General features: G+C 35.0%; 2 protein-coding genes across 10 annotated transcripts in view; one reads left to right on the top strand and one right to left on the bottom strand.

Moving 5' to 3' along the window:
• The window catches only part of ACSS3 (acyl-CoA synthetase short-chain family member 3), a 304234-nt gene extending 298195 nt beyond the window's left edge, over positions 1–6039 (top strand). Inside the window, exons 14-16 of the mRNA XM_006871832.1 lie at positions 4198–4297; positions 4387–4562; positions 5971–6039. Of these exons, the coding sequence (XP_006871894.1) occupies positions 4198–4297; positions 4387–4562; positions 5971–6039 (345 nt within the window). The remainder of the gene's footprint in view (positions 1–4197; positions 4298–4386; positions 4563–5970) is intronic.
• A 5288-nt stretch (positions 6040–11327) lies between these two features.
• Positions 11328–18526, bottom strand: part of PPFIA2 (protein tyrosine phosphatase, receptor type, f polypeptide (PTPRF), interacting protein (liprin), alpha 2) — a 749227-nt gene continuing 742028 nt past the window's right edge. For 2 of the 9 annotated variants that reach the window (XM_006871826.1, XM_006871830.1), the window contains 2 exons: positions 16749–16908; positions 15327–15400 (listed from right to left, as the gene is read on the bottom strand). In XM_006871826.1, the coding sequence (XP_006871888.1) occupies positions 15342–15400; positions 16749–16908 (219 nt within the window). In that variant the 3' untranslated portion in view covers positions 15327–15341. Of the gene's footprint in view, positions 12738–15308; positions 15401–16748; positions 16909–18526 lie in introns of those variants that run through there. The other 7 variants (XM_006871828.1, XM_006871831.1, XM_006871823.1 and 4 more) reach the window with 6 other exon arrangements.

The following is an 18526-nucleotide window of genomic DNA, read 5'->3' as shown; positions in this document are numbered from 1 at the left end:
AAGAAAATTAAACTCCTTACTACAAAACCCTTACATCAAACAACATCATGGCAAAGAATGGCAAAGAAATTCAAGTTGTAAAGTACTGGATTCTACTTGGATCAACAATCATTGTTCATAGAAATAGCAGTCCAGAAATCAGAAGATATGTTACAATGGGAAAACTTGCTGCAAAAAGCACTTGAAAATATTAAAAAGCAAGACTATCACTTTGATTACTAAAATATGCTTGACACACGTCATGTTTTTTCAGTTGATTCATTTTAATGGTTTTATTGGTGAGGAATGTTGAATGTACCATGAATTGCCAAAAGAGGTAACAAACTTGCCTTAAAGGATATCTTAGAAGCAAAGATGGCTAGACTTTCCCTTTCTTACTTTGGAAAGGCCAAACAATATAAAAGGATATCATGTTTGATAAAGTAGAAGGTCTTCAAAAATAAGGGGAAACGAGTATGAGATGAATTAACATGGTGGCTGCAACAATGTGCTCAAAATACCAAAGACTGTGAAAGATGCAGGGCTGGGCAGTATTTCATTCTAAGTAAGGGTGACGTGAGTTGAAGCCCACTCAACAATAGCAACTAACACCACCAACAAAAACAGTGCTTAGCACTATAGGACTTAAATACTACATGGATGGCAGCATTTACAACCCACTTCGTTGGATATAGAACACTGTTGACTTATGTAAGAGGCAGTCTGAGGTAGTACACCGGGTTTGTATCAGACATTCTAGTAATTCTTTGAATCTTACAGGAGTTCAGAGAAGAGAAATTTCATTTGCAACTTTGCGTAAAATATATATATATATTGAAAAAAAACTTTATGAAAAATTTTGGACTTTAAATCAGTATGTAACAAACTGTCTCCTACCTTATTGGTCATGTCAGTTTAGTTTGCTGGCTTCTCCATTCCACTTGGGGTTGGAATTCCTCTAGGTTTGTACTTTTTTAACGTCTAAACATTTTCTCCCTAATTAATCTTTTAGGTTTCTAAATTCCATTATCATCAATACATTGATCACATTCAAGTTTGCATCTCCTGACTCAGCCTATCCTCCAATCCATTTATCAACTGTCTCTAGTATTCATTCAGATGTATCAAAAGTACTTCTAGAGGGCATGATTCAACACATGATTTTCCCTGGAAAGCTGAGTTCTCACTAATATTTCCTGACTTTTTAGAAAGGGACATCAAAACCAGCAGTTCAAGCCAAAAATAAAACAATCATATTTAAAATCCTGTGCCTTCATTATGACCTATATCTAACATATCAACAGTTTGCTCGTATGCAAATTCAATTGCTCATATGCAAATTCAAACTGAAGCTGAAGAAAATGAAAACAAGTCCACGAGAGCCAAAATATGACCTTGAATTTAGAGATCATCTGAAGAACAGATTTGATGCATTGGACACTAAAGACCGAAGACCAGAAGAGTTGTGGGATGACATCAAGAACATCATACAGGAAGAAAGCAAAACATCATTAAGAAGACAAGAAAGGAGGAAAAGTTCAAAACGGATGTCAGACGAGACACTGAAACTTGCTCAGCACCATAGAGATACTAAAGCCAATGGAAGAAATGAGGAGGTCCAAGAGCTGAACAGAATATTTCAAAGGTCAGCTCGAGAGGACAAATCAAATATTAAAATGAAATGTGCAAAGATCTGGAGTCAGAAAACCAACAAGGAAGAACACAACACGCTCAGCATTTCACAAGCTGGGGGAACTGAAGATAAAATTCAAGTCTATAAATATTGAAGGATTCTCTGGGCAAATTATTAAATGATGCAGAAAGAATCAAAAAAAGAAGAAGGAATACTCAGAGTCACTGAACCCAAAGGAAATGGTTGATGTTCAGCCATTTCAAGAGATAGCATATGATAAAGAACCAATGATACTGAAGGAGGAAGTCCAAAGTGCACTGAAGGAATTGGCAAAAAAACAGGCTCCAGGAATTTATGGAATAAAAATTGAAATCTTTCAAGAAAGTGAGGTGGCACTAAAAGTGCTCACTCATCTATGCCAAGAAATGTGGAAGACAACCATCTGGCTGACTGATTGGAAGAGATCCATATTGTGCCCATTCCAAAGAGAGGTGACCTAACAGAATGCAGAAATCATCAGACAATATCTTTGATATCCCATGCAAGTAAAGTTTTACTAAAGGTAATACAGAAATGGCTGCAAGCATACACATTGACAGAGAACTTCCAAAGATTCAAGCTGGATTCAGAAGAGACCATCATCATATACATGTATATTGGAAGTACAGTGTCTCTGTAGAGTAAGCACTGGACTCCAAACCACAAGGTAATTGGTTAAAGCCACCAGCCTTTCCATGGGAAAAAGATGAGATTTTCTGCTCCAGCAAAGATTTACAGCTTTGGAAACCCTATACAGGGTCTCCATGAGTCAGGACCGAGTCAACAGCACATAACAACCACAAGCCTTCTCTTCTAGAATATAAGAACCCTGATACAGGAGTGTGCCTATTTTTGCTCACCATTGAGCCTAGCATTATAGTTAGAAGATAGGAGACACTCAAGAATTACCAAATGAGCTGTTGGATACAAATACCTCCACTGTTTTCTATAGCTGTTTGAGGTTTGGAATTACTGAAATATGTCAATATTAATGTTTCAAATTATAGCTCATTGTAAAGAAAATAAAAATCCTCACAACTAGACCAACAAACAACATTGTAATAAATGATGGAAGATTGAAATTGTAAAGGACTTTATTTTACATGGCTCCACAATCAATGCTCAGGGAAGCAGCTGTCGAGAAATCAAAGGACATATTGTATTGGGCAAACCTGTACCACAAGACCTCTGTAATGTGTTAAAGAGCAAAGATATCATTTTGTGGACAAAGATGTGCCTGACCCATGCCACAGTATTTTCAGTTAACTCTTATGTATGTGAAATATGAACAATGAGTTAAAAAGACATAAGAAGAATTGATGCATATGAATTATGGTGTTGGTGAAGAATATTGCTAGTACCATGGACTGCCAGAAGAACAAAGAAATCTGTCTTGGAAGAAGTATAGCTAGAATGCTCCTTAGAAGAGAGAATGGTGAGACTTTGTATCATGTACTTCGGACATGTCGTTAAGAGGGATCTGTCCCTCTTAGAGGGTCAGCAAAAAAGAGGAAGACCCCAATGAGATGACACAGTGCCTGCAACAATGGGTTCAAATATCACAATGATTGTGAGGATGACACAGGACTGAGAAGTGTTTTGTTCTGTTGTGCAGAGAGTCACTATGAGTCAGAACCAACTTGATGGCACCTAACAATAATCTCTCAGAAGAGGATTTCTAAGTATTCATTTTGTTAGATTTGAATTATATTTGACATTGTTTTTATTTGTTTGTTTCTAAACCCTAATTTCTATAGTCTATGGCTGTTGAACTTGGAATTTTTGTGATTGTAGAAGGTAGATGGCTGCTTTGCTGTATAAAGTACTTAAATCTTACTGTGAGCAGTATGAAAATCATCCCTTGAGAGTGGTGATGTTCTGAGCCAGAGCCTCATCTTCAATCCAGACTCCTCTTTCAAGTTGTCAGAAATTCTCTCTGACTGCGAAGTCACTCAAAAATATTCTTTACTGTTTTTATTGTTTACTATCAAACTCCAAAATACAATTACTGTTTAGGCCTGGGGTAGCCTTGGGTTCCTTTGTGTTGGTGGCATTCAATATTACTGGTAAATCAACATGAGATTACCTGTTTTCTGGCTTTCTGCTCCCGTAGAGATTTACAGCCTTGGAAACCCTGTACAGGGTCACTATGAGTTGGATCCGACTCCAAGGTACTTAATCACAGCAACAACTGTGATTCTTTCCTTGAAGTATCTATGCACATTTTCCCTTGATTCATTAGCAAACAATTGAGATGAAGAAACAATTGCCTTTCTTTCCTGATTAGCTAAGCAATTTGTCTTAATTACTTTAGTGACTAGAAGAGATAGGAGATTGTAAGCACTCAGTCCCTACTCACCCTAGTAGTAATCATGTTGTGTATTAGTGACAATTTTCAGGCAGGCAGCCATGGGTTTTGGGGTTCTCTGAAACTTTCTTTTCCAATTGAAATTGTACACACACATGTTAAATGGATAATATAGGTATATAATATCTACATACCATTATATATACGTTTTCTAAATGAATACATTTATTTATTACAGTCAATTCTTTCACATGGTACCGTGGCAGACTGTGCAGTCGTTGGTAAGGAGGATCCTTTGAAAGGTCACGTGCCGTTAGCACTCTGCGTTTTGAAAAAAGGTGAGAAATCTTTGTCCTCCCTGACTTTCTTGGGCCTGTATGATTAACTACGGTTAATTCAGTGCTTACCATCTAAACTTTCGCCATAGATATCAATGCAACTGAGGAGAAAATTTTGGAAGAAATTGTGAAGCATGTTAGAGAGAGCATTGGTCCAGTGGCTGCTTTTCGAAGTGCTGTATTTGTCAAACAGTTACCCAAAACGAGCTCTGGCAAAATTCCCCGATCAGCTCTAGCTGCCCTCGTCAATGGAAAGCCATATAAGGTAAACTGTCAAGGATGTTAAAAGCTGAGTTTTGAAATGTTTTTCCACATTTCATTGACATTAACCATAATTTATAAGAAAAAATCCTAAAAATGCTTCTCAAACATGAATTAGGTTCCTAAAAGCATATAATATTAATTGTCATTGTTAAGGGAAGGGGAATTGCATGTTTATTTTCTCCCAAATAGATGAGCGTCAAAGGAAGGAATGAGAAATTTTGGGGAAAAAAACCTTATATCTGGTGTGATCCTATCTGGTGTGGTGCTATGGGTTAAAGCGTTGAACTGAAAGGTCGGCGGTTCTAGCTTACCTGTCGCTCTTGGAAAGCCTATACAGGGTTGCTATGAGTCTGAACCAACTCTATGGCACTTAACTTTGATTACAGCAACTTTGATTACAGGAACCAGCATTTGGAAGTATTTTTATTATTGGTGACTTAAAAGCGAATATCACTTAAATTCAAACATACTTTTAGAAACTCGATCTTATTGAGTTAAAGGTACATTTTTCTTCATTATAAATATTAATGACTATTTTACCTATTTAATGATTACTTTGCTAACAGTGATTGTTGTTGTTATGTGTTACTGAGTTGGTTCCGACTCATAGCAGCCCTATGGAGGGTTTCTGAGGAGTGCCTAGTGGGTTGGCACCAGTGACCTTACTGTGCATCATCCTACAGTGCCATAGCTAAGCAAAGGAAGTTGAGGGTGGCAATAAATGTATTAACAGTTCTAATGGATAATTGGTTCTATTCTTTGGAATGAAAATTATTTTAAGAAACTTAGATTGGTTCCATATGTATAATTGAAATTTGTGTGTGCACTATGCACATGCATTGTTGTTGTCAAGTGCTATCAAGTCGGTTGAGCACTATGATGTTGTTGTTGTTGTTAAGTGCTGTCAAGTCAGTTCCAACCCATAGGGGCCCTGTATAGGATTTCCGAGGAGTGACTGGTGAGCTTGAACCGCTGACCTTGCAGTTCAAATGGCTTTGCAGTCTGGTGCATTAACCCACAGCGCCACACCAGTACTCCATGGACATGCGTAGATATGCATATTTTACCATCAAAATCTAATGAAAGACAATGAAGCAGGAAAGAGTAATTGTATAAGAAAATTCCAAAGAAATATTCTTTCTATAGAGCTGCATAGAAATAACATAAAAGGGACTTTAGAGAAAACATCATCCAAGATAAGTAATTCTGATGGTTGTACAGCTCATTTTATAACTCTGGAGGATTCTAAAAATATTTTAAAATATTAATATCTAAGTTTCTTATTTCTGAACATTTGTACTTGAATATTAGAAGACAATGAGAATTTAAGTGTGCACTTAATTTACTGTTCAGTAACAGTAAAAGAGATTGAAGGAAGCATGTTCATGTTGCTCTAAATTTCCTTCTAGATAACTCCTACAATTGAAGACCCCAGCATTTTTGGGCACATAGAAGATGTACTGAAGCAGGCTTCCTGACTTCTTGTTCTACTTTGAATAAATGTTAATCGGAAATAGAAATTGCTTACTTGCAAACTGACATTATAATTATAAAGCATTATGTAAAAAAAATGAATTTGAAGACTAGCAAAACAGTGCCTTTGGCTTGATTAGGTTCAATTACCATTGTTATTAGTTGCTTGTAACCTAGTATATTATTATGTTATCTGTTTCCTGGGGCTTTAATTTAAGAAAAATCTTTGTCTCGAAACCTAGGAACTCATCTCTAACATTCTTGAAGTGCCTACATGAATGTGTGTATGATAAATTTTAAATGACTATTTAGGCAAATGAAGTTATTTCATAGACATATTAGTCATTTATTTCCTGATAGCAGGCTGACCATGGAATTATAACTCTGCTTTCAAATCTTCTATTGCTTAGTCAAGGGGAACCACATGCCTCACAAAGAGTTTGGGTTAATTTTAATCCAATGCCATTTGTCAAGGAGACAGAGCCTCCTGGGAACCCTTCATCATATCTCAGGTTCTAAGTTGACTATATACTTCTTAAAGATTCCAGCTTCTACAGAAAAAGACAAAATGATATAGAATAGCAGTAGAGTAGAAGGAAAGTTCTTAAGGAAAAGATGTAAAGAATTTTAGCTTATACTAAAGACCAGATAGTCATCTGTGACCAGGAAGATAGTATACTGTTAGTGAGTCAATGAGCTTTAGAAATGAACTTGAACCAACTGAAGAAACCCTGGGGCTGCTGTGAGTTAACAGAAAGGCTGGCAGTTCAAACCCACCAGTCAAACAAGGAAGAAAGATGAGACTGTCAGCTCCTGTAAATTTTAGAGTCTTAAAAACCCTCTAAGAGTCAGAACTGAATTGATACTTGGCAATTGGCTTTCTTTTCTTTTTTATTCTTCCTTCCTTCCTTCTTTCCTTCTTTCCTTCCTTCCTTCCTCCCTCCCTCCCTCCTGGCCTTACTGCCAAAAGCACAACAATATGGAATGGTGAGAACTGGTAAATGGATGTTCCACATAAGGAGCTGTCCCTCACCAGTCCCAGCAGAATAGGCTGAGATGGAGGAAGAGAGATCCTTGATTTTTAGAGAGCCCAAAGATCAACACATTATATGATATTCCTCATTTTTAAATTATGATTTGCTAAAACAGTATGATATCCAAACTCATTCTCCCATTTGCAACTTCTATAAAAACTATCCATTTGTTGTTTTATATCCTACTTTGGCGAATAGCATCTGGGATCTTAACAACTCATGAATGGCCATCTAAGTTGCAACAATTTGTTTCTCCATGTCTAAAACAAAGAAGGGTAATGAAAATTGAAGATTCTTGGAATCAACTAGTCCAATGGAGCAGGTGAACATCAGTCACCACAACTCTGAAACAAGAACTAGATGGTACCTAATTACTACTACCAACTACTCTTAAAGGGATTACATTAGAAGGTCTCAGATAGTGGGAGAAAATATAGAACAAAACTCTACATTATATGTAAAAAAGGACCAGATTTACTGGATAGTGACAGAAGAGACCTGAGATTATGGTCCTTGATGACCCTTGAGGTCTGGGAAGAAACTCGCCCTCATGACACAATTTTCAGCCATGTTATTGGATAGGTATAGAAGAGGGTGTGGTAAGGTATGCTCACCATGGAATAGTCAATCATTCAAGATCCAAAGATAACATTTACCTAAGGACAAAGTTGAGAAAGGATGGGTAGAAGGGTAGACTGAAAATCAGAACCACAGTGAGGAAGTGGGATAACTGTTGTTTCATGGAGGGAGTTACAATCATTGATATGAAACAAAGTATATGATTTATTGAATGTAAAACTGATGATCTTGTCTGTAAGCATTGACTGAATTCTCAATAAAAAGTTTAAAAGAAAAGACTATGAGTCATTGTAAATGAGCTATAGTATTGTCCCATTTTACCCAGAGTGGATGTTGTTAACGAGCTCCAAACTAGTGACAACCCCATATGTTACAGAGCAGAACTATTGCAGAGGGTTTTCTGAGCTGTAATTTGGAAGCATGGAAGCAGTCTAGCCATTTCTGCATGGATCAGGTAGGTGGACTAGAGCTGCTAATCTTTCAGTTAGTAGCAATTAGTAAATTGGTTACTTCACCAAGGCTCCTTATAAAAAAACCCACATTCACTGCTATCAAGTTTTCTTCTGAATGAGCAGTGCTGTAGGACAGAGTAGAGTCGCCATGTAGAATTCCTAAAGCTATAAATCTTTGTAGATGTAGCCTACCAATTCTTTCTTCTGCTGTGCAGCTATGGGTTCTATCACTATTCATTTTGTGGGCAGCTGCATGTTTTCACCACTGAGCAATTATGGCTCCTTCAAGCCTCTTTATTATTGTGGTTACGTGCAGTTGAGTCAACCTACATAGGATTTCTAGGAGCATCTAGACAGTACTAATTACTTATTTTGGCCTGCTTAGAATTGTACAGGGATCCTGTTGCTGTGCTGTAGGATAAACACTGGACTGCTAACCACAAGGTTGGCAATTCAAACCCACCAGCCACTACTTAGAAACCCTATGAAAAGTCAATATAAATCAGAACCAACTCAATGGTACTTTACAACAACAGGATTGTACATGACTCTATCTATCAAAGGATACAATTTAGCAACCAAAAAGATTCCATCTACGAAGGTTCACAAAGTCCTTCTGAATCTTCAGTCCACTGGGAACATTATTAACAAGAGCAGGTGTCCTAATGTAATAGTCTGGCCATATGAAACACTTTTAATAGACAATAAATGATAGTTTATGAACTTATTTTTGCCATAAAAGTCACTTAAAACAAAAACAAAAAACAAAACAAAAAAACACCCAGTCTATCACTATGGAATCGATTCCGACTCACAGCAAACTTATACAACTGAGTAGAACTAGGTTGTAATCAAGAAACCAAATGACATACTGCATTAGGCAAATCTGCTGCACAAGACCTTTTTAAAGTGTTGAAGAGCAAAGATGTCAGCTTGAAAACCAAGGTGCGCCTGACCCAAGCCATGGTATTTTCAATAATCTCATATGTATGTGAAAGCTGGACAGTGAATAAGGAAGACCATAGAAGAATTGATGCTTTTGAGTTAAGGTGTTGGGGGGAGAATATTGAAAGTGCCATGGGCTGCCAAAAGAACCAACAGATCCGTATTGGTAGAAGTGCAGCCAAAATGCTCCTTGGAGGTCAGGATGGCTAACTTAATCTCTCATACTTGGGACATATTGTCAGGAGGAACCAATCGCTGGAGAAGGAGATCATGTTTGGTAAGGTGGAGGGTCAGAGAAAAAAAGGAAGACCCCCTCCCACCCCCAGCGAGATAGATTGGCAAAGTGGCAGCATCAATGGGCTCAAGTGTGGGAACAATAGTGAGGTTGGCCTAGGATCAGGCAGTGTTTCATTCTGCAGTGCATAAGGTTACTATGAGTCGGTACCAACTGGATGGTACCTAACAATGACAACAATCTATATGGAAAGGAACTGCCACGCATTTCTCCTGCAGAGAAGCTGGCATTAGCAGACAATTGTTTAGCCACTATACCACCTGGGTTCCTTAAGTAGAGCTTGCAACCTTTATAGAAACATTCTGAAAATATTCATGTTTTTGGACTTTGCAAAATAAAAGCCTTATCAGAATAAATCTGTTTGTTTAAATTGATGTCTTAATTTGTACACCTGAAAAAAAATATGCTATAGATGTTCTTTATTTTAGTAGAAGTAAACTAACCAGACAAAGGTTCATTTTATAATTTGAATCTGTTGGGTACCTTGAACTCATATTGGACACATTTTATCCATTATTACAAATAGAGATTAACAAATTATCTTTAATGTTTTAATGCTTAAAATACATTACCTTATCTTTTTTCTCTTTTTTTTACATGTAGGATTCAGTTGACTTGAAATAACAAATTATTTTGCCAACTGTATCTCACTTGCAAGGTATAAACTCAGGCAGTACCAAGAACTGTGTAATGGTTACATCTTTAATCCCTTAGCTGGTAATCTAATCTGAAGGGGTACTTCATTTTCTTAGTGAATTAGATCAAAAGGTACACTTTATCAAGCAGGCTTGAGTTGTTTTCTAGTAGAATAAGATTGGAAAATAGTGCATGAGACTGGAGAAGTGCCTATGTGAAGAAATTTGTATTTTTGAAGGGTCAGAGAAAATATTCTTAATTTAATGTCAGCAAAAATGGGGCAAGCAAATTGTAATGAAGTCATCAGATTGCTCAAAATTTGGGAGGAAAAATAGGGAATATTCTATTTTAATAGTTAAAGATTATTAAATTATTTATTTTAAAAATATAATCTTAATAAAATACAGTCTTACTTAAATTAGTAAAATGCAATTCTGGAGTCCTGGTGTGTCGCTGTGGGTTAATGCACCAGACTACAATGCTGTTTGAACTGTAAGGTCGGTGGTTCAAGCTCACCAGCTGCTCCTCAAAAACCCTATATAGGGTCACTATGGGTTGGATCCAACTCGACAGCACTTAACAACAAGAACAACAATTCTAATTATCTTTTAAATTATTTCATAGAAGATTTTACAGCAACAAATGGAAAACTAAAAATATAAAGTACTTTTAAAAAATCAACAGAAAAGATTTTCCAAAATTTAGCTATTTTGCTCATAAAAAATCATTAAATATATATGAATGAGATCTGTATTACTGTTTAAAAAGCAGTCTTGTTTATGTAAAATTGTATTTGAAGGGGAACTGAACATCACAAATATAAATATTCATAATGTTGATAGATGCTTGAAAGGAAGCATTAAATGGAACGTATAAATGGATTATATAATCTAACAGAAATTGTAAATTAAAGATTAATTTTTTTGAAAGAAGCAGCTGGATATTTTGTATCGTCTGTATGTTAAGATCTACTATAGATAATTAATGTCTATTATTTTATTATCTCCTAAACTGGAGAGACTTCAGTAATTGAATCCATGAATAAAAGTAGATAAAGAACTAATTTATGTTACTATAATAGTTTCTCTATCATATTCTATTTCTATAAGTCTAGAGCTTCATTTTCAGATGTGCTTAGAAAGCCTTTGTCCCCATTGTTTCTGTTCAGTTAACTTTAGAAAAATTATAATCACTTGTAAAACCAAGTTTAGTACTCCCTCTTGTGGTAGACTTACTTCAGAAGATAAATATTATATTGAGACTCACTACAAAGAGCTGTTTTAATTATACTTTAAGTAGCGTATTAAACTTTAGGTGACTATAAAGCAAAGCTTAAAACAGAGAGTTGCCAGTATTTTTTTTTTATTGACAATGGAGAAGGTTTGTTACCATTAAGTTTTGACTGAATCTGTCAAAGAAAAAGACATGAAAACAAATGTAATGTACGTGCAAACATAGCAAAATAAAATACAAACAAAGAAATAATTAATGACAGGTTTTGCGCTTAATAAGATCAAGCAGCAGAAAATCAGCAGTTAGATAAATGGTATTATTAAATAGGTTTTACTTTGAAATTCCCCATATTAACAAAGAATAAACAACAGTAACACCATCAAATAAAACCACAGGGAAAAGATTAGTCTTCTATACTTTTATACACTATAGTTAGATGCTGATCATTCTGTCTTTCATTTAATTCCTCTGATAAAATTGACTTCAGGGAAGTCGCAACAAGGCCATCTTGGCTAAAAGCTTAAAACATTAGACATGATGTTTAATCTGGGTAATGCCCTGTTATATTGACACAAGGGAAGGACTTCTGAGGGTATGTTTTCTTCCAGTAGGAAATGAACCTCAGAACATTCAGTGGTTGACATTCTCTATCCAGTGCTGGCTGGCAGGTCAGAGTATTAGCTAAAAGGAACACATGGTTTTTAGGTAAAGAAGTTTTTTGTTGCTGTTGTTTTTCTTGGTCCATAGGTGACTAGAGAAGATAATGTTTTTTCTTTATAAACTTTTTTTTTTTTTTTAACAATTGCATTTGACTCTTATAAACAGTTTGGCTTTGTTTTGTATTGAAAAGGAGGTCAAGCCATCACAGTGCTTATCTAAAGATAAAGGACATCCCTGATTGCCTTTAAAGGTCCATTTTTTTGGCTCCAGTCCAGGTTAAATCATTCTTTTATACAGGATCAGAGGCAGGTGTTCAGCTTTAAGTTTTGACAGACTTGAAGGAGAAACATGGTGAAGCATGTTTCCTGCTTCAAGGAAACATATTGATTTAAACTATTAACAATTCAAAAACTGTAAAAATGGTGGAATGGTAAATACAAACTTGGAATTGTCAAATGTATGCACTCGAGACTCCATGGACCATATATTTTATTTTTTTAAAAAATCATATTTATATCCATTTACATAAGACTTACACATTTAAAAAGAAATACATACACAGTAATACATAAATGCCTAGTATATTACAATAAAACATGAAAAAAACAAATAGCTCCATTTCAGAAAATCATCTGTTGTACAGAATTTATGATGTGGATGATGCTTCTTTATCAAATGATTTAAGTATTTTATTACAATTGTAGTAAACTAATGAAACTCAATATCTGACTCATCTCAAAATCACATTTTCAACATAATGAACCATTACTTTTCATTATTTTCTTAGAGTTCAGTCTTCACAAAAGTTTCACTGCTTGTCTTCTTTGATGGTAGTGCACTTTAGGTAGAGTAGACCGAAAAGACAACATCTAAAATATTTAATGGACAATGTTAGTTCATTGAAATGTCCTAGACTGGGGGGAAAAACAATCCCTCTACTATACTATGTTGCTCCTTCATGCAGCCTGTCTAATATGGACCTAACACTGAGAAAAAATGAAAAGGAAATCATCTAAAGTCTAGTCAGTAGCTATACATAATTTAATTAACACTTGTTCCTCTCCAGTTTTGTGCAGCAGAACTTAATAAATGAAAAGAGTTAATCTACTTTAAAAAATATGGCATAATAAACAATGGTACTCACAAAATGTCAGCATGCCTTGTGAACATTTTAAAACATGCTACTTTATAGATTGGGTTGAGTTGGCCTAGTCCATGGAATAGATTTAAATTCTAGTTCATATATTTTAGAACTCTTAAAAGAGATACTTTGGTTTAATTGTGACAAATTCAAAAGGCTACTAAAAGGCAAACAATTCTGCCTCTAAGATATGGCATCAATGATCCTTTCCAGTCATAATACCATAATAAAAAACCCAGTTACTACCCCTACCCAAACAAAAACACTGAGTCAAATATGCCCTGAATTACTTTAATAACAAAAATAATTATTTTAATTAAAAGTTGACATTTTATAAATACTTTTACCCATTCTAATGATGGAAACTAAGAAATATGAACTAGAATGTCATGCATAAAACACAAATTGAAACAGTTCAACAGTAATGTTACCCACCAGTTAACAACTAAAAAGCAAGCAGAGCTAAACATATTAAGTAGTCATTTGTAAATTAATGATGTACTTAGTTACTAGGGAAATCATCATATTATGTGTAAAAGCTATTATAAACAGCATCTTGGAAAGCTTCTTATTCAGGCAAACTATTAGATAATGCCTAATTAGACACAATATTGCATACCATAATTAAAAGTTTTAATGTTAGGCTTGTGAATTCTGAGATTAAATCTCTTTCTAAATACTTGTGTTTTCATTTTAATCATTATAACTTTTGAATAGTGTCCTAAATAAGGCAACATAACTAGCCCCAGCATTAGGCCCAAAAGACCAATGATAATAAATTGTGTGGAGCTTTTAGCTCAAGCCAATGAATAAATAGCACAAGGTAAGCTGTGTTTCCACTCCCTCAGCCTACTATGTTTCCTTTCCCTCACTACACATTAGTTTCTAAATATTGCTCTAAATAGTATTTTTTTTAAAATACTGATTTGTTGAAAATAGTAAACTATCCTAGCAAAGCATAGTTTTGTCTTGTTAAAATAAAAAAATGTTGTGAGCATTTGCATATTTATAAATCTAGGAAAATATTGTTTTAATATGACTTCTTTATATACCTTAGAAAGTAACTTCTATCAATTTTCTTTTTCTAAATACAAATGCCTTATGTCATAAGATTATATATAAAATAAAGTCTTATGTTAGTCCTTTCTATATTTTATTGGTGGTTGTGGCATCTTCCTCTCCACTTCTGGGATGACTCATTTTAAGCCTATTGGGATTCCAAATCGAACTAATTAACACATCTTGTTGTTACAGACCTCATTTACATTATTAGCAAGCTATCTGATCCCATTGGTGGGCTATAGCACTTTACATTTGCATGTGACTGTGATGTTGCTGTAGGATAAGCAAGGCCACAAGGTTGGTTTGAACCAAAAAGGTCAGCGGTTCAAACTCACCAGCCGCTCCTTGGAAACCCTATACTGAGTTGCTATGAGTCGGAACTGACTCAACAGCATTTAACAACAACAGCAACACTCAGTCTTTGGAGTCCTGGTGTGGCACTGTAGGATAAGCACTGGACTACATGATCAATCTGAACCATAAGGTCGGCAGTTGAAACTCACCAGCTGTTCCTCAGAAACCCTACAGTGGTAGTAGTAGTAATGTGCCATCACTATTTGAGTCAGAACGGACTAGACACCAACAACAATAACAACTCAGTCTTTGGTGGCAGTTAGAAAGACTATAGCTACATGGCTTGAAGTGTCACGTCAAGAAATTCACTGCACCACAATAGTGAGGGCCATAGGTATTTAAAATCCATGTTTATTTTCAAGAAGTGCAAATTGCACTGATGAAAATCAACATGCAAAGTGTTGGCAGTTGCTACTGTTTATTTTTTAATATGAATCTGGCTCACAATCATTTTCCTGTCTCTGATACTATTTACGTTGTGAAACTGCTTAAATAACTATCTACTGACTTCAGCAGCTATGCCTGTAAAGTATTCACTTAAAAATGTATTATTTGGTGTCACACTCTCATCAGTAAATTGCTATATGAATTATTATAAAATACTATGAAATAGTAGAAGGCAGTGTACAAGCAACCCATTGATGTGGAGTCCTAGAGTAACAGGCCTCTAACATTAAACCACAGCAGACAGAAGGTGATAGGAAATCCTAGATCATGTTACAATACAAAGATTCCTTCCCCCAACTAGCAATACAAAGGGGTTAGTTTTCTCACTTCTGTACTGCCAGGCTGCAGCAAAGACTACAGTGTTTATTTACTAGTCTATATAAAGTTCCAGGGTTTTGTTGGTTTGCTTTTTTGGCAGTCAAGGGAAACTACTCACAGCAGGTCAGTGCTGCCTCCTTTGAGTGGCTTGTCAACATGAGTATGTGCGAACAGTGGAGTTGTCTAACCTCTGCAGTCTTGATGAAGCAACTGCAAATGGAGAAAAGGGCTTTAGTGGGACTCAGATGATTGAGTACAAAATTTCAGAAGAGAAAAGCTTTTTGTTTTCCTTGCATAAAGGGGCCTTGACTATACTAATAGACTTGCTTTCTCTCATTTGTAAGCCACTCAGTGTCCCCTTCTCTAGGCGAAACTACTAATGAAAAATTATTCCAATGCAATACAACTGAGTTTTTAAATTGCTGTATATTCCTACTTAGAGGAAATGTTTAACAAGAGTAGCTCCCCAGGGAGCTTCTGTTTTTGAAGAAACAATTGTTCTTAGAGAACTCAGTATAGTGAGTATATTATTTCCTTCCAATATTGAAGATCTACTCAGCTACTTTTAATCATGTTAAATTCCTCATGAATGTCATGTTTCACAATATTAACTGGTTATAAGAAATACAGATCAAAGAGCAAATTTAATTTGAAACTGATTTTAAGACCATAGAGCTATGGCCTTGAAAAGATAGAATGGCTATGATTATTTTAATAAAGATGTACATTTTGTTTTCTTTAATGCCTATCAAACAGAAATAACTTTGTGATGACCATTTCAATGTTTCTCCCACCCTAAAAGCTGTTTTTTTTCTATGCAAAATCTATAACACAAGACAAATGTCCACAGAAGGAAAAATTAATTGAGAAAATACTGATGGTTTTATGTTTCTTTATCTTTTCATGGTTGTGCTTGTTTATTTCAGGCCTTAATCCTTGGTCAGACATGAAAATATCGGATGAATCTTAGTTTCTAAGCAAAATATAAAACTTGCAATATTCAAACATGTGGGATGACAGAGGAGCTAATTTCCATTTACCAGGAGCTTGTCACCAAAGCCAACTTCTAACATAAACAAATATTTCACTTAGGAAGAGAAAAGTAAAGAAACAAAAGCCGTCTTAGAACTGTTTCTTGTTATTCCTAGATGTGGACATGATGCAAAATTGTTCTTTTTAGAATGTTATATATTTTTTTTCCTGGTGTGTCATTGTTGGATAAGTAGTGGACTACTAATCACAAGGTTGGTGGTTCAAAACCACCAGCCACTCCTTAGAAACCTTAAGACTTAAACACTAAGAGTTAGAATCAACTTAAGGGCACTTAACAACAACAAGATACATTTTTTTTTAAAATGCAAATAAAGTGCCATGAATTCATGCATAAGCATTTTATAAAGGAGTCTATATTTTGATAAAAGCAAAGCAAATTTCAAGCACAGCCAACAAACTCAAGAAAACATCAATTCCAGAAAGCTATGCCAGATCAGAGAATGATGCCAGCGTTTGTTAAACAGAGCTTTGTATTTTTATAAGCATAAGTCCAAAAGTACTATACCATCTGTTGTCATTTTCCTTGACTGTCCTGATGTTGTGGTTAGCCTGAATCCAGCAGGTAATGTTTCTGAGGAGCCAGGCATCATGCTGATTCCATGTACTTCACGAGGAGGAAACTGCCTTCTCCAGGTTGATCCACGCCTGAAATTCTTGTCATCACTCTGCCAGTAAAAAGTTATAATTTGATGAAATACTTCAAAAGCAAACTAATCCAGGTGTGTAACATATAATAAATTAGAAATGTGTAACTGATTATTTACATTCAATTTGTCAAATGTACACATGTACTTTATATATATATATATATATATGGTATTTTTTAGCAAGTATCAGGCATAGCACTCAAAGGAAACTCGCACACAAAGGGGTTGTGTGATTTGCAAAAAACTGTATAATATGTACATTATTTGCATTAAATTAAGTTGTTTGTGTATTTAAGTAATATTATGCTTTATTCAGATAATTCTATAATTCGAAAATGAGAACTGGGAAGACTTTGAAAAAGAAATATATTTTTTATAAAACTAAAAATTATTTTATTCAAATGTCTGCCATCTACCATGAAATCATCAAAAACCTAGAACAACACTTTAATGTTTCCAAAGCATGCTGAATATACTCTGTGAAACTTTGTTCCAAATGATTTTATAACATGAGATGATATATCTGATTGAACATGTTGTGAACTAAAAACTATTTGACTCACACACTTTAATAGCTATGTTTCATGAAGTTTACTTTTATGTGTACAGAAGACATATGTGGAAAATCTATAAATGAATCAGCCCTGGCTTATAATCTGTAGAGAAAAATATGTTTGGCATTTTTAAGATTTTAGCAGGTAGTAGAGAACTTGTAATTTGTTGAAAACCATATGTAGCCTGAACATGGTCCTTTAAAGAAATACACATTTCTTTTAGATGACAGTGAAAGCTTAAAGTACCTTTAGTTGCTTTTCTTTCTATTATTGGTATAATCTCTTTCCTCTATGTGTATGCACACAAGCGCTAAGTACAAAGCTAATTTCTCCATATTGGTGAGTAGCAACATGTAATTTAATGAATGTTATTTGCTATTCTTTACTTTTTCATTTCCAAGGTAATGAAAAAATAACTAATATTATTCTTTGGGCCTAATTCTAAAAAAAACAACACCAAAAAAACCCAAAAAGACTAACTGTACCAAAATCATACCAAAAAGCATGTTCTTTTGTACTCAAATTCCTCACTTTGGAAAGTCTGTCCATTTCCTGAAGTAATATTCAAGTATGGCTCTGTTGGCCCTACTAGCTCAGTTGATTTCATTTTGTTATAAAAGTGGCTTCAGAAAGTTTGTAGGAAAACAAAATAAAAAATTTATTGAATTTATCCATGAACTTTTGAAGCCCCATTATATAGAATTGTTGTTGTTAAGTGCCGTCGAGTCAGTTACAACCCATAGCAACCCTGCACAGGGTTTCTGAGGCTATAAATCTTTACAGGAGCAGAAAGCCTCATCTTTCTCCCGCAGAGCAGCTGGTAGTTTCAAACTGCTGACCTTGTGTTTCACAGCCCAATTCGTAACCACTACGCTACCAGAGCTCCTATTATATAGAAAACTAGCTGATATCTGCAGCACAGATTATCAGCATTATAGTCATGTACAGGAGTCTGCTTCATAGACTGCTAATCTAACTAAGTGGCACTCAAAGTCAATATAGCGGAAATGCAATCATTTTTATATAATTACATATATCCACTATTCTACTAGAAAATTATAAATATCTATGTTTTGTTTAAG

The sequence above is a fragment of the Chrysochloris asiatica genome, unplaced genomic scaffold (assembly GCF_000296735.1).
Source record: "Chrysochloris asiatica unplaced genomic scaffold, ChrAsi1.0 scaffold00175, whole genome shotgun sequence".
NCBI lineage: Eukaryota > Metazoa > Chordata > Mammalia > Afrosoricida > Chrysochloridae > Chrysochloris > Chrysochloris asiatica.
This window is presented reverse-complemented; position numbering and strand designations above follow the sequence as displayed.